General features: G+C 44.5%; 1 protein-coding gene across 4 annotated transcripts in view; it reads right to left on the bottom strand.

The window, feature by feature from the left end:
* The window catches only part of LOC109923450 (cell division cycle and apoptosis regulator protein 1-like), a 55,140-nt gene that overhangs the window by 2,840 nt on the left and 38,597 nt on the right, over positions 1–13,703 (bottom strand). For all 4 annotated transcript variants that reach the window (XM_048618649.1, XM_048618651.1, XM_048618650.1 and 1 more), the window contains 8 exons: positions 13,111–13,311; positions 11,606–11,797; positions 10,431–10,757; positions 7,853–7,964; positions 3,866–3,939; positions 2,960–3,106; positions 2,041–2,167; positions 890–1,081 (listed from right to left, as the gene is read on the bottom strand). In XM_048618649.1, the coding sequence (XP_048474606.1) occupies positions 890–1,081; positions 2,041–2,167; positions 2,960–3,106; positions 3,866–3,939; positions 7,853–7,964; positions 10,431–10,757; positions 11,606–11,797; positions 13,111–13,311 (1,372 nt within the window). The remainder of the gene's footprint in view (positions 1–889; positions 1,082–2,040; positions 2,168–2,959; positions 3,107–3,865; positions 3,940–7,852; positions 7,965–10,430; positions 10,758–11,605; positions 11,798–13,110; positions 13,312–13,703) is intronic.

Genomic DNA, 13,703 nt, shown 5'->3' with positions numbered 1-13,703 from the left:
CCCTGTAACCCTTGATCTGTTTACTGAACAAGAACCTTTCTGTCTTAAATACACTCAATGACTTGGTCTCCACAGCCCTCTATAGCATGAATTCCACAGATTCACCACTTTCTGGCTGAAGAAATTCCTGCTCATCTCAGTCCTAAAGGGCAGTCCCGTGACTCTGAGGCTGTGCCCTCAGGTCCTAGTCTATCCTACTGGTGGAAACATTTTCTCTGTCACTCTATCCAGGTCCCTCAATATTCTGCAGGTTTCAATGAAATCCCTCCTCATCCTTCTAAATTCCAAGTACAGACCCAGAGTCCTCAACCATTCCTCATATGACAAGCCCTTCACTCCCCAGGATCATTCTTGCAAATCCCCTTCAACACCAGCACATCTTTCCTGCAATACGGAGGCCAAAACCGCTCACAATATTCCAAATGCAGTCTGACCAGAGCCTTATACAGCCTCAGCAGTACATCCTTGCTCCTGTATTCTAGCCCTCTTGAAATGATTGCTAACATTGCATGTGCCTTCTGAACTGCCAAGTGAACCCGTATATTAACGTGAACAGAATTGTGAACTGGGACTCCAAAGTCCCTCTGTGCTTCAGATTTCCCGAAGCCTTTCCCCATTTAGAAAATAGTCTATGCCTCTAATCTTCCTACTAGAGTGCATAACCTCACACTTTCCCACACTGTATTCTGTCACTTCTTTGACCACTCTCCCAGCCTGCTTAAGCCCTTCTGTAGCTTCTTCTATAATTCTCTGGAAACAACTCAAGGTTCTCTAACTTCCCTGGAGCTGATCTCTGACATCTCTCCTGCAGCTCTCTCAGCTTTTGTCCCTATCAGCAGCTGGGGCAAGCTATCACACCCCTGTCACCCAGATTCCTTCATGTGCTCACCCAGCTGGGACTCCACTGATTGCAGTTTGTTTTCCATCTCTGCACGGTTCCTCTCATCTCGCTCCAGCTTCTGAATCAAGTTCCCAACATTGACCATGTTGCCATTGTACTCCATCAGGGTGGTGTCTCCAGACCGGGTCCTTGGCTTACTGGGAGGGACACCAGGACAAGATGGCAACAGATGGTGGTTCCCTGAGGGAGAAGCAATAACAATCAAAGGCCCAAATTTCTCTCCTCTCTGATCACACAGCCAAGGAGCACAAATATAACCAGTAACAGGGCAATGGCAGAACAGTGATCAAGTGACCAGGGAGGAGAGGGAGAAGGGGAAATGTGGGGATAAGAGAACTTGGGCTTGACTGAATTCAGGCAAGTTTGAAGCACAGGCTGCTATGGACTCTGATGACTCACCAGATATCCAGCTGCCTCCTCCTCCTCCACAACAGTGAATGACATACTATGCCAAGTCACTAGCACACATGAATATAAATTGAAGACGAAAAGGCCATGCAGGCCCTTTGGTCTGAATTGCACTTTCCTGCCTGATGCCCAAATCTAGTGAATCCCCAAGAGATTAAACATCTCAATTTTGGCCCTGAGCAGCTTCAATAGCTAAGCATCGATGATGCAGGATGCAGAGTGCAGTTAAATGGGGAACGATGACAGAGTTGTATTATCACATGACCATTAATCCAGAGACCCAGGAAATGTTCTGAGGACCCAGGTTCAAATCCCACTAAGACAGATGGTGGAATTTGGATTCAATAAAAATTTGGAATTAAAAGTCTAACGATGAACGTGAATCCATTGTCAATTGTCGGAAAAACCCATCTGGTTCACTAATGTCCTTTGGGAAAGGAAATCAGACCCACAGCACTGTGGTTGACTCTTAACTTTGGGCAATGGGGGGTGGGCAATAAATGCCAGTCCAGCCAGTGATGCCCTCATCCCATGAACAAATAGGAAAAAAATAAACAGGGAGTTCAGAGACCGCAAACACAGTCCCATTTGGTGCTGATTGTAACTACAGGTAACAGTTGAATTATACCAGTGAGAGACGCTAAAGGAATTAATTAAACTCCTGCAGTCCTTCATTTTTCTAGCAGTGGCACCAGTGCCAAGACTATACATACCAACGATGAAACTCTTACCTAGCAGCATGTCCTCAGTTATGAGGCTTTTATTCTCCAGTTTCTCCAGATCTCCTTCCCAGCCATCAGTGAGAGTTCGATAGAGACACATGTTCTGTGAGCACACCTTGCTCAGTACCTGCTTAATCTGCAATACAATTGTGCAATTTGAGTTATTCAGTATTGGTGTCTCAGCAATCTGAACCAATTGTTATCACTTACCTAGCCTTGTCCCGCACCCTGTGCAGGTTCAGAAACAATCCCACATCCAGAGGACCCAGAGCGCAACTCATGTCCTGAGAGATATCAGAGACTGACCCACTGCATTGTGACCAACCCACAGATCTGTCACAGTAGCTTTTCTGAGTGTATCAGTACAACAGAATGTGTGAACGAACTTCAATGACGGCACAGTGATACAAGGTGCAAAGCACCAATGCACCTTTGCACATGTGATATCATTTATTCAGTGGCTCCCTTGTGAATTTAAGCCAAGTGTCTTGCAGACAACGTGGGGGAAATCAGAAGATTGCTCCAGTCAGGTGTTACCTGAGCCTCAAAAGAAATTTGAATTCCCTGCTCCGTACAAACTGAACCATGGGTGTTCAAAATTCCTGACAGCCTGCTCGGTTAGCTGATCTTAACTCAGCATCCTTTGGAGAGTTGCGAGGTTGAACATGGGAAGTCAGACAGGGTTCCAGCTGCCAACTACAAGATTTCTGATTTCAAAAGATAACAATTTGACTGATGCCTTTCACAGTGGAACATTCACTTCTCCCATTCATTCTCAAAGCAAAATCATGACGGACAGATGATGCAGCATACTCAACTGCGGAAGGGTAATCTAAACCGGGTTAAGATCAGCAAGCTATGATGGACCTGTACAGTTGCCAGGAGAAGGCTTGTACATATTGCATAAGTGAGCACGAATGTAGTGTACCTGAGCTCTGGACAGATGAAGCCCCAAGGTGGAGATGATTTGCTCCAGGTCTTTTTCCAAAATGTAGTTACAAAGGTTGCGGTCAAAATAGACAAAGGCAAGCAGCACATCCTTGCGTAGTGACACCATTTGACTGATATCCTTCTCCTGTGCCAAAAAGACAGACAAAAACAGAGTCATGTGTCTATCACTCCAATTATAAACACCAAGAATGCCGTTACACAATCCAGCTGCACCGTCTAGGCTGGAGCCAAGGACCAGGAACCTCATAAGTCCCACGTCTAAGTTTATACCAAACACAAGGTGAGGCCCGCGGTCACCTGTCTACCAGCAAATCCCTCACCGACCCCACCGCCAGCTTCTCAAAGACCTCTCAGCTTCTCCCATCTCTGCAGTCTGAGCACACAGCGTGTGCTTCATCACCACAGTTGGCAGGCCTCTGCAATGACAGTAAACAGAAGGGAAATGGTGGCACAGCGTTAATGTCACTGGGCTGGTAATCCAGAGACACAGCAAACTGTTCTGGGAAAATCCATTCACATTTGTAAAGCTAGCCTTATGGTGATCACATTATTACCATCAAATGTGGTCAAAATCTGGTTCACGATAGTCCTTCAGGGAAAGAAACCTTCACTGGACGAGCTCACATATGACTCCAACCCCACAGCAATGTGGTTGACTCTCAAAACCGACCTCTGCGCAATTAGGAATGGGCAGTAACTGGTGCCCTAACCAGCAATGGCCACATCCCAGGAATAAATATTAGGCTCCCAAAATCACTTTCTCAGTTCCTGATGCTGTCCCATCCCACTAATCACTGCTCTGCATATCAAACAGCCTTTGCATTGGCTGCTAGAAAGGCCCAGGCTGCCCTGTGTGTCTCGTATTGCAACAACATGTTCTTACCATCTCTTTAACTGATCCACTTTCTGCTTCATTGCTTTTGGCAACTGGCTTTTTCTCATCAGTGTTGGAGAGACCTGTGGTAGGCAGAACCAAATATCAGCTCAAACTTAAGAGATGCCATTGTAACTATTGCAACTCACTGGGAAAAATCAAGCCCCACTATTCCTGGAGTTGCCGCAAAAGTGCAAAGTTTTAAAAAGTACGCAAAACTGCCCCATTTACCTGCCTTTTAGACTCAGGCTGACAGAAAGCATACAGCAGGTTTCTATCTTTAACAATTACTGTTTGCTACAAATAAATAGATTCTGATTACAGATAAACAATGAGATAAACCTCTAACCTCCATATAAACTCCCCTTACACACAAATAAACCACGTGGGGTATTAATGGGTGGGTGGAGACAGTCAGGGCTTTCAGAAATGGTCCTTTTGGTAGTTGAGTGTTCAGATCTATTCAGACAGTAGGTTATAACTAGAATTCTGCAGGAACATTGAAATAGCGATTGCTCGATTAATAAATGTAATGTTTGTTTCTGCAATCAGAGCTCCAAGCATGTAAAAATTAGGCTCCAGTTCCACCCTTCATCGCCCGGCTTTCTGGAGCACAGACAGCTACAGGAAGGAGTATAGATCCCATACATCGAAATGACAGGATTTCAAGTCGTCACATTGCCACATAGTTTGTCCTCGTGGTGTCTTTTTTGTTCAGGAGTGGGCAATTTGTTAATAGACGAGGCCTGACTGCTAAGGCAGATGAGCTCACAGCATGGATTCACTCTGGGAATGGGATATTATAGCCATAACAGAAACATGGCTGAGCGAAAGGCATGGACTGGCAGCTCAATGTTCCAGGATACTGAAGCTACAGGTGTGACAGAAGTACAAGCAAGTGAGGAGGGGGAGTTGCCCTTTTGATTAGAGAGGACATAACAACGGTGCTTACAGCAGATATTCTTAAGGGGTCATCCAATGAGGCCATATGGTTAGAACTTAGAAACAAGAAGGGGATGGTCACTCTGTTGGTACTGTATTATAGATCCCCAAATAGCCAGCGGGTACGAGAGGAGCAGATGTGTAGAGAGATTACAGATGCACGTAGGAATAACAGAGTAGTGGTTGGAGATTTTAACTTCCACTGTATTGACTGGGCCACCCAGAGTGTAAAACGCTGGATGGGGTGGAATTTGTCAAATGTGTCCAAGAAAGTTTCCGCAGTTAATATGTAGAGGGCCCTACATGGGAGGATGCAACACTGGACCTCCTGTTAGGAAATGAGGTCGAGCAAGTGACTGAAGTGTCAGTCGGAGAGCACTTTGGGTCCAGTGACCATAACTCTCTTAGTTTTAACAAAGTTACGGAAAAAGATAGGACAGATTCATAGGTTAAGGTGATGATCAGAAGCAGGGCCAATTTTGGGGCCATTAGGCAGAATCCAGATGAAGTCCATTGGGTGAGTCTGTTTGAAGGAAAAGGAACGACTGGCAAATGGGAGGCTTTTAACAGCATGATATCAAGAGTCCAGGGACAGTATGTCCCTGTTAGGGTGAAGGGAAAAGCTGGTAGGTTTGAGGGCTACTGAAGCTCTGGTCAGGACAAAGAAGGAGGCATACATTGGGTTTAAGCTATCAGGCTCAAGTGAATCCCGAGATGACTATAAAAAGTGTAGAAGCACACTTAAGAGGGAAATCAGATGGATCTGGCAGATAAGGTTAAAGATAATCCCAAGAGGTTCTATAGCTATATGAAGAGTAAAAGGGTGCCTAGGGAGAGAATAGGTCCCCTTAAAGATCAGCATGGCTGTCTATGTGTAGGACTAAAGAGATGGGGGAGATTTTTAATGAACATTTTTCCCCTCAGTGTCTACTGAGGAGAGAATCATGGATGCTAAGGAAATAAGGGAAACAAGTGGGGATGTTTTGGACCGCATACACATTACCAGAGAAAAGGTGTTTGCAGCCTTAGATCACAGTAAGGTGCATAAATCCCCTGGGCCTGATCAAGTCCATCCGTGGACATTGTGGGAGGCTACGGAAGAAATCGCAGAGATTTTTGCTTCATCTTTAGCCACTGGTGAAGTTCTGGAAGACTGGAGGGTGGTTAATGGTGTTCCATTGTTTAAGAAAGCTAGCAAAGATAAGCCAGGGAACTACAGGCCAGTGAGCCCGACATCAGTGGTAGGTAAGTTATTGGAGAGGATACTGAGGAACAGGATCAACCAATATTTGGATAGTCAAGGTCTGATTAGGGATAGTCAGCATGGATTTGTGCGCAGGAAGTCACGTCTGACAAATCTTTTGGAGTTTTTCGAAGAGGTAACCAAGAGGACTGATGAGGGTAGGGAAATGGATGTTGTCTATATGGACTTTAGTAAGGCCTTTGACAAGGTCCCACATGGCAGGCTAGTAATGACGGTAAGGTTGCATGGGATCCAGGGAGAACTAGCTAATTGGTTTCAAAATTGGCTCAATGGTAGGAAGCAGAGGGTAATGGTTGAAGGTTGTTTCTCGAACTGGAGGCCAGTGATTAGAGGTGTGCCACAGAGGTCGGTGCTGGGGCCTTTGTTATTTGTTATTTACATAAATGATTTGGATGTGAATGTACAAGGCATGATTAGTAAGTTTGCAGATGATACAAAATTAGGAGGTATCGTTGACAGTGAGGAAGGTTATCAAAAATTACAGAGGGATCTTGATCAGATGGGGAAGTGGGCTGAGGATTGGCAAATTGCAATTCAATACAGACAAGTGTGAGGTGTTGCACTTTGGAAAGTCAAACCAAGGTAGGGTTAAAACAGTAAATGGTAAGGTCCTGGGGAGCGTTGTGGAACTGACAGACGTAGGAACGTATGTACATAGTTTGTTGAAAGCGGTGTCACAGGTGGACAGGGTGGTGAAGAAGGCATTTAGCACGCTGGCCTTCATTGAGTATAGGAGTTGGGACGTTATGTTACAGTTGTTTCAGTCGTTGGTGAGGCCGCACTTCGAGTAATGTGTAGAGTTTTGGTCACCTTGTTATATTAAAGACATAGTTAAACTGAAAAATGTGCAAAGAACATTTACAAGGATGTTGCCAAGACTAGTAGGCCTGAGTTATAGGGAGAGGTTGGCCAGGTTAAGACTTTAATCCTTGGAATGTAGCAGAATGAGGGGTAACCTTATTGAGGTGTATAAAATCATGAGGGGCATAGACAGGATGAATGCATATAAATCTTTTTCCCAGGGTTGGGGAACTGAAAACTAGACGGTGTAAGCTTAAGGTGAGAGGGGCAAGATTTAAGAAGGACCTAAGGGGCAACTTCTTCACGCAGAGAGTGTATATGGAATGGGCTGCCAGAAAAAGTGGTTGAGGCAGGTACAATAGCAACATTTTAAAAACATTTGGATAGGTACACGGATGGGAAGGGTTTAGAGGAGTAGGGACTTAATATGGGCAACTGGAAATAGCTGAGTGGGCACCATGGTCAACATGGACCAGTTTGGGCTGAAGGGCCTGTTTCCAAGCTGTATTACTCTAGTATGGCATTGCAAGATCAAAAATTGGCACTGAGTGTTATACACCTGACAAGTTGAAGGCAGATGGAACTGGAGCTAATCCTTACCTGGTTTAAATTAATTTGTAAAGTGAAGTATGACAGCCTTCAGTTCCTAACTTAAGGATCTTGTGGCACAGTGGCAGAATTGCTTGAGGTCAGAAGGTCCAGGTTCAAGTCCCACTTGCCTCAAACATGTACTATAACGTGTTGTTTGAAAATATAACCTCTTAACCTGACCACATGAAAAATGTCAGTATGCGTTTTTGTACATGTACTCAAGCAACACACCAATCACTGTCCCACAATCTGACACAACAAACCCGAATTTAAATACAATGAATTGCTGCTCTGCAAGAGCATTTACAACCAGATGGCAGGCTGTCCACCAGTTACCACACTGCGTTGTTGGATGGCTGGGACTACGTTGCATCTGTCTCATATTAATTGATCCTCACCAAAATCCTCCTCGTTTTCCTCCAAGAACAGAACATCATCAATCTGCAGGAGTGCATCATCATCAGCATCCTTCCCTTTCACATCCTTTTCTTTAGTCTCGCCCTCATCTGGCTGTAAGCAACATCAGAAAAATCTGGTAAACCACACTTCGAATGAGAAATGGCTGGGGAGGAAAAGGATTTGTGGGTTCGGGATCATAGTTCATGATAAACACGCCCTGATGTGAAACAGCTTGTGCACCAGAAGATACAAAAATGAAGACATAGAAATGAACCCTAAGGAAATGCAGCGAGGGAACGTTCACAGCTTCGGGCTCCACCGATTAACTGGATGAGGAGGTAACAGAGAGGGGAATAACACTCATTACCAACATCCTCACTCATATGAGGCTAGTCAATGCTTGGCAGGTCAGACAGCAGTCATGGACAGTCGAGCAAAACCAATTTTTCAGTTTAATGAGCTTGCATCAGAGAGATGTTGGCTACTTTGAGTAAATATGATGCACGTGGAAAATTGGAGGTTTGAATATTAGAACCAAGAAATTAAGATATGATTGAATCATATTCAAAATCAAGGAAATGGTTGGGACTGATCAAAGCAGCCTGCTTCTGATAGCTAAGCATCCTAGAGTTTCAGGGCTGAAGAAATCAGATTGAAGTCAGATTTTTTTTTTAACAGCACAGAAAGAGACTCATCATGTCCACACTGGCTATTGTACATCCATGTATTCTAATCCCATTTTCCAGCACTTGACTTGGAGCATCATATGTTATGGTGTTTCAAGTGCTCACCACTATAGTTCTTCCAGGCAGTGAGTTCCCAATATCCACAACCCTCAGTGAAAATATTTTTCTTCATATTCCCTCTAAACCTCCCGCTCCTTACCTTAAAATGTTGTCTCCTAGTAAAGGAAAAGGTTCTCCCGGTCTTTGTCCCTCAGACCTTTGTATACCTCAATCAGACCACACCCCCAGCCTTCTCTAAGGAAAACCACTGTAGCGTAACTCCTCACTCTCCATGGCTGAATACCTCCAGCCCAGGCAATATCCTGGTGGATCTCTTCTGTACCCCCTCCAGTGTAATAACATCCTTCCGATAGTGTGGAGACTAGACCCACACAACATTATCAGGCTGCAGCCAAACTAATTTTATATACAGCTCCATCGTAACCTCCTTACTCTTGTATTCAAAGTAATTATCGAATAAAGATAAGTATCCCATTTAGTTTCTTAACCACGTTACCTATCGGTCCTAATGCCATCAAGGATCTATGGACACACAAACCAACATCCTTCCCACCCTCTGTATCAGGATTATACCAGACCAGGCTCAATGGATTGAATGGCCTACTTCTATTCCTATGTTTGCACAATTAAATCTAGCACAGTGAGGAGCTGAAAAAGGCTTTAGAAACAAAGAGTTGGGAGTCTGTGGAATTCACTCCCAGAGTCAGTGACAGAAGCAATTACCAGGGCAACATTTAACAGCAGGTTTGATAGGTAATTGAAAGTGGGTTAAGGAGATGGGGAAGGGCATTGATACAATGGATTTGGACACTGACTCTGGGGGAAATACACACCAATATGGGCTGAATGAGCCATCTAGCCAAATCAATTCTTCTCCAACACTGCCATGCTCTAGTTAATCTTCATCACCACTTCCCCTTAATATGTTTTCCTAACTTTCCTAAACAGCTTGTGTCCAGGAATATTTAACTGTCCTATTTTACTTCAGCAAGATCTGGATTATCACCACATCACAAAAATGGTCTTCCCTCTTATGCTGGCTGCCAGTTTCTTTTCATGGTAATCCGCACCTATAACAATCGAAATCAGTATTCACGTATGATCACAGTACCTCTCATTTATACTTTGTCATTGACTCTGACCCTACAAATTCATTTGCTATCCCCAAAGCTCATACTTTCCTCCTCTCCCAGTACTTTTATTCCTCTCTGATATTATCAGCGAGTTCCCAAAGTCCTGCCAAATTAGTTTAAACTTTCCTGAACAGTACTAGTTAAACATCCTGGGTCTGCTCAGGTGCGAGATTAACAACCTGTATTTGTTCCAGCTTGCCCAGCTCCAACCAGGCATTCACTGTTTTAAACTCCTGTTTCTAAATGCACCTGTGCATGACACAGGGTGGACTCTGGAGAATACAGCTTTTGAGACCCTGAGTAATAATTTCCCATTTTGCACCACCACATCCTCTTCCTACCCATGTCAATGGTTCCAATGTGGGCTATGGCCACTTGTTGTTAACTCTCCCTTTCACCCCCAGCTCTACAGCATTGTGCTCAGTGACATCCTTAACCCTGGCACCTGGGGTTTATTGCTGTATCCACAGCATTTATACATCTATTCTCCTTATTCACAAATCACCCACCATTAGGCCTGTTCTGGTTTGCTTTGTGCCCTCCTACACAGCTGAGCTAACCCCGGTGCCAGGAATTTTGCTCTGGCTCAACTCACGATGTATCACTCACCCAGTGAGAGTCATCAGTGGCGGTCGCTTCTACTCAACCGTAACACCGTGGCTCCCTAGAGGTTTCCCTTTCTAACTGTGTAAGCATACCTTTGTCAGCTCCCAATCCCAGTTCTCATCCTCTTCCATTGCAGTGGCTTTGGCAGGTGCTTCACTTGTTTCCTTTATCTCCTCTGCCTCCATCAACTCCTCTGCTTCCTTCATCTCCTCGGCTTCTTTCTTCAGCTCGTCTGATTTTTCCTCTTGCTCCATTTCCTTTTGATCTTTCTCCCCCTTCTCTTGATTGGCACTGGCTGCCTTCGGCTTCTCGACTACCTCTTCTGGCTTCCTCTCTGGGAATGCAAGCAGGGCCTTGTATATGGTGTAGCCAAAGTCCCTCTGTAGCATCTCACCAAACAGCTCCGCAAGCCACAAAACCTGTGAACGAAATACAAAACCTATTAAATCTTCCTTCTCCAATTCATACACCACCCAAGTAGAAAACTGGCATGGTAAGACAGGTAAAGCACAGGGTTAGATACAGCATAAAGCTCCCTTGACAGAGTTTCCAAACATTCCCAGGCAGGCTACAGCATGAAGTTAGATACAGACTAAAGCTGCCAAGACAGATTCAGCACGTAGTTAGATGAAAGTCCCCCGACACTGTCCCTGTCAAACATTCCCAGCACAAGGACAAGGTGAGATACAGTGCAAATCTCCCTCTTCTCTTTGAAACTGAAAATAAAGGTTCCTCAAAAATACCCCATCACACCCTCTCAGGAGAGGGGCAGCACAGGGTTAAATGCAGAGTAACGTTCCCCTTGCACTGTTCCCATTAAACACTCCAAGGACATGCACAGCATGGGGTTAGATACAGTGAAGCTCCCTCTACTCTTTTAAACTGAAAGTAAAGCTACCTCCACATTGTCACTATCATACCTTCCCAGGATAGTTATACCACAGATAGAGAGTAAAGCTCGCTCTACCGTTTTAAACTAAAAGTAAACAGAAAGTAAAGCCCTCTTGACACTGTCCCCATCAAGCAGGGACAGCATGGGGTTATGTACAGGTTAAGGTTCCATCTACTTCTTTAAACTAAAAGTAAAGTTTTCCACGCACAGTCCCCATCAAAAACTCCCAGGAAAGAGACAGCACGGAGTTAGATAGAGTAAAGCTCCCCCTGCATGACGTGAACATTGTACCCCAGTGTTGATGTTGAAGCCACAGAGAAGTGCAGAACATTTTCTGCCACAAACTGGTAGGAGATGCTCATACAAACTTATTACCTCAAAGGAATAGCCTTTTGAATCACTACGGTAGCTTCGTAATGTACTCAGGGACAGGACAGCACAGCCAAAATTACCCCCCATAGCAGAGCAATTAGGGCGAACAATCACGGAAGGCTCAGCAGGAAGGGGGCATCGGGGCTCCTGCTTTGACGAGACAGCAGGATCTTCAGGCTGCTTCCCCTCGACATCCTACATAAGGTGCAACGAGAGTCAGGTTAGCCAAATTTAAATAAACCAGCACATCTCTAAGGACAGAGAGAGGGGGCAGGGGAGGAGAAATAGAGGCAAGACAGAAAGGAGGAGCACAGGGAGGGAGGAGGGGTGGGATGGGACAGGGTGCAAGCAAAGAGTGGAGAGGGGAGGACTGATGCTTAGCTCTTGGATTATTTTCTGAAAGAAGCCCAGAAAGACTCTATTCAGCCCATCTTGACGTACACAACATCCAAAGATTAATCCAGTTTGTCCAATTTCACATTGTTGTCCCACATCTGAAATTCTATCTACTTTTAGCTGATTGACTTTTCAAAATTCCAACTGGAAATTTTTCAACCATCCTATCGGATACTACCTTCCAAATCCTGCTCGCTCACTGTGTGACCTTGTATTAGCTCAGGTCACCTCTGATTCTCTTGCTAAAATGCCTGAAATGTCTCTGCTCCACTCAAAGGCTGCATATGTTATGCTTCTATATTTTTGATTGTGAGCTGAAACGGGTAAAGAATTGATTTAAAAGCCAAGGACTATGGAAGGGATTGCTGCAATTTTTAAAAGCAAGCTGCCAGCACTTTAAGAGCTGTTTACATTGTTCTTCTCTCAAGCAGCGGGGGCAGGTTGCTGCATTTCATTTCTATGTTGACAGCTCATTGCTATTTACCTGTCGTTAAAATCTATTTATTTGCAATAAGTAGCAATTATTTTACGTACAGGAAGCTGGTCTGTGTTTTCTGTTAACGTGGGTCTAAACAGACATGTAAACTGGAGAAGTGTGTCTATGTGGACAATATCTTTAACTCTGGCGGTAACTCTGGAAATAGAGGAGCTTCATTTCCAGCACGCTTCCCCATGACACAAAACATCCACAGATTGTCTGCAGTCACTTCATGGGCAGTCTGTTTATCCAATCTAAAATCTTCACAACTCTGTCACATTTCCTCTTATCCTTTACTGCTCTTCAGTCTTTCCACTTGATTTTAATTCCTTATTCTTTGAAGGATGTCAATAAAATCTTTCCATTTTCTGAGGTCTTAACCTGTGCACAGTACTCAAAGGCAGGTCAAATTAGTGTTTTAAAAAGGTTCAGCCTAGCTTCTAGCTTTCGTGCTGTACCTCCATTAATAATGCCTACACTCCCACAAATGCTGTGAGAACTGCCTAGTTACCTTTGAAGATTTGCGCATCCAGGAGGTGTCTGTTTCTTTTTACACTTTTCTTGCTCAAGTAGTGCATCACGTACAAATTTCAAATTTGTTGCCCCATACATACAAGCGATTTAATGTTCCCACCTCCTTCTGCTCCTCTGCCGGAGAACTCTCTTCTTCTGTAGCTTCCATTGCTGCCTCCTTCTGTTCTGCAGTTTCATCCTTTTCGATCTCTTCCTTTGCTGCCTCCTCCTCCAGCTCTTTCTCCAGGCGGCTCACAAGCTGAGCCTTTGTTCCCTTGAAATTCAGGTTCCTTGCTTTCAGCTCTCTACGGAAGTCTTCCACCTAAAATTATGATAGAAATTGTCAGAGCCCAGTTGTTGTTTGAATCAGAGAAAGCAGTCTGCCGTTCGTGCACTGATGCCCACACAAGTCTCATGAGACGCAGCAACTCGCTTCGCTTTGGAAACCTCCACAGAGAAGACAGAAAGGAAGGAATCTATAAGAGGTTGAGACTGTCAGAACACATCTGATAAGGTGTCAACTCAAAACTTATTTCTCAAAGCAGCAGCAAAGTAGATCACAGTATCGGGGGTGACAAGGCTAACAGATTGGTTAGCTGACAGAAATTAGGCAGGAGACATAAATGAGATAACAAGGTGTAGAGCTGGGTGAACACAGCAGGCCGAGGAGCAGGAAGGCTGACGTTTCGGGCCTAGAACCTTCTTCAGAAAATC

The sequence above is a fragment of the Rhincodon typus genome, chromosome 40 (genome assembly GCF_021869965.1).
Source record: "Rhincodon typus isolate 14 chromosome 40, sRhiTyp1.1, whole genome shotgun sequence".
In the NCBI taxonomy this organism is placed as follows: domain Eukaryota; kingdom Metazoa; phylum Chordata; class Chondrichthyes; order Orectolobiformes; family Rhincodontidae; genus Rhincodon; species Rhincodon typus.
The sequence above is the reverse complement of the archived record's forward strand: the minus strand, read 5'-3'. Positions and strand labels throughout refer to the sequence as shown.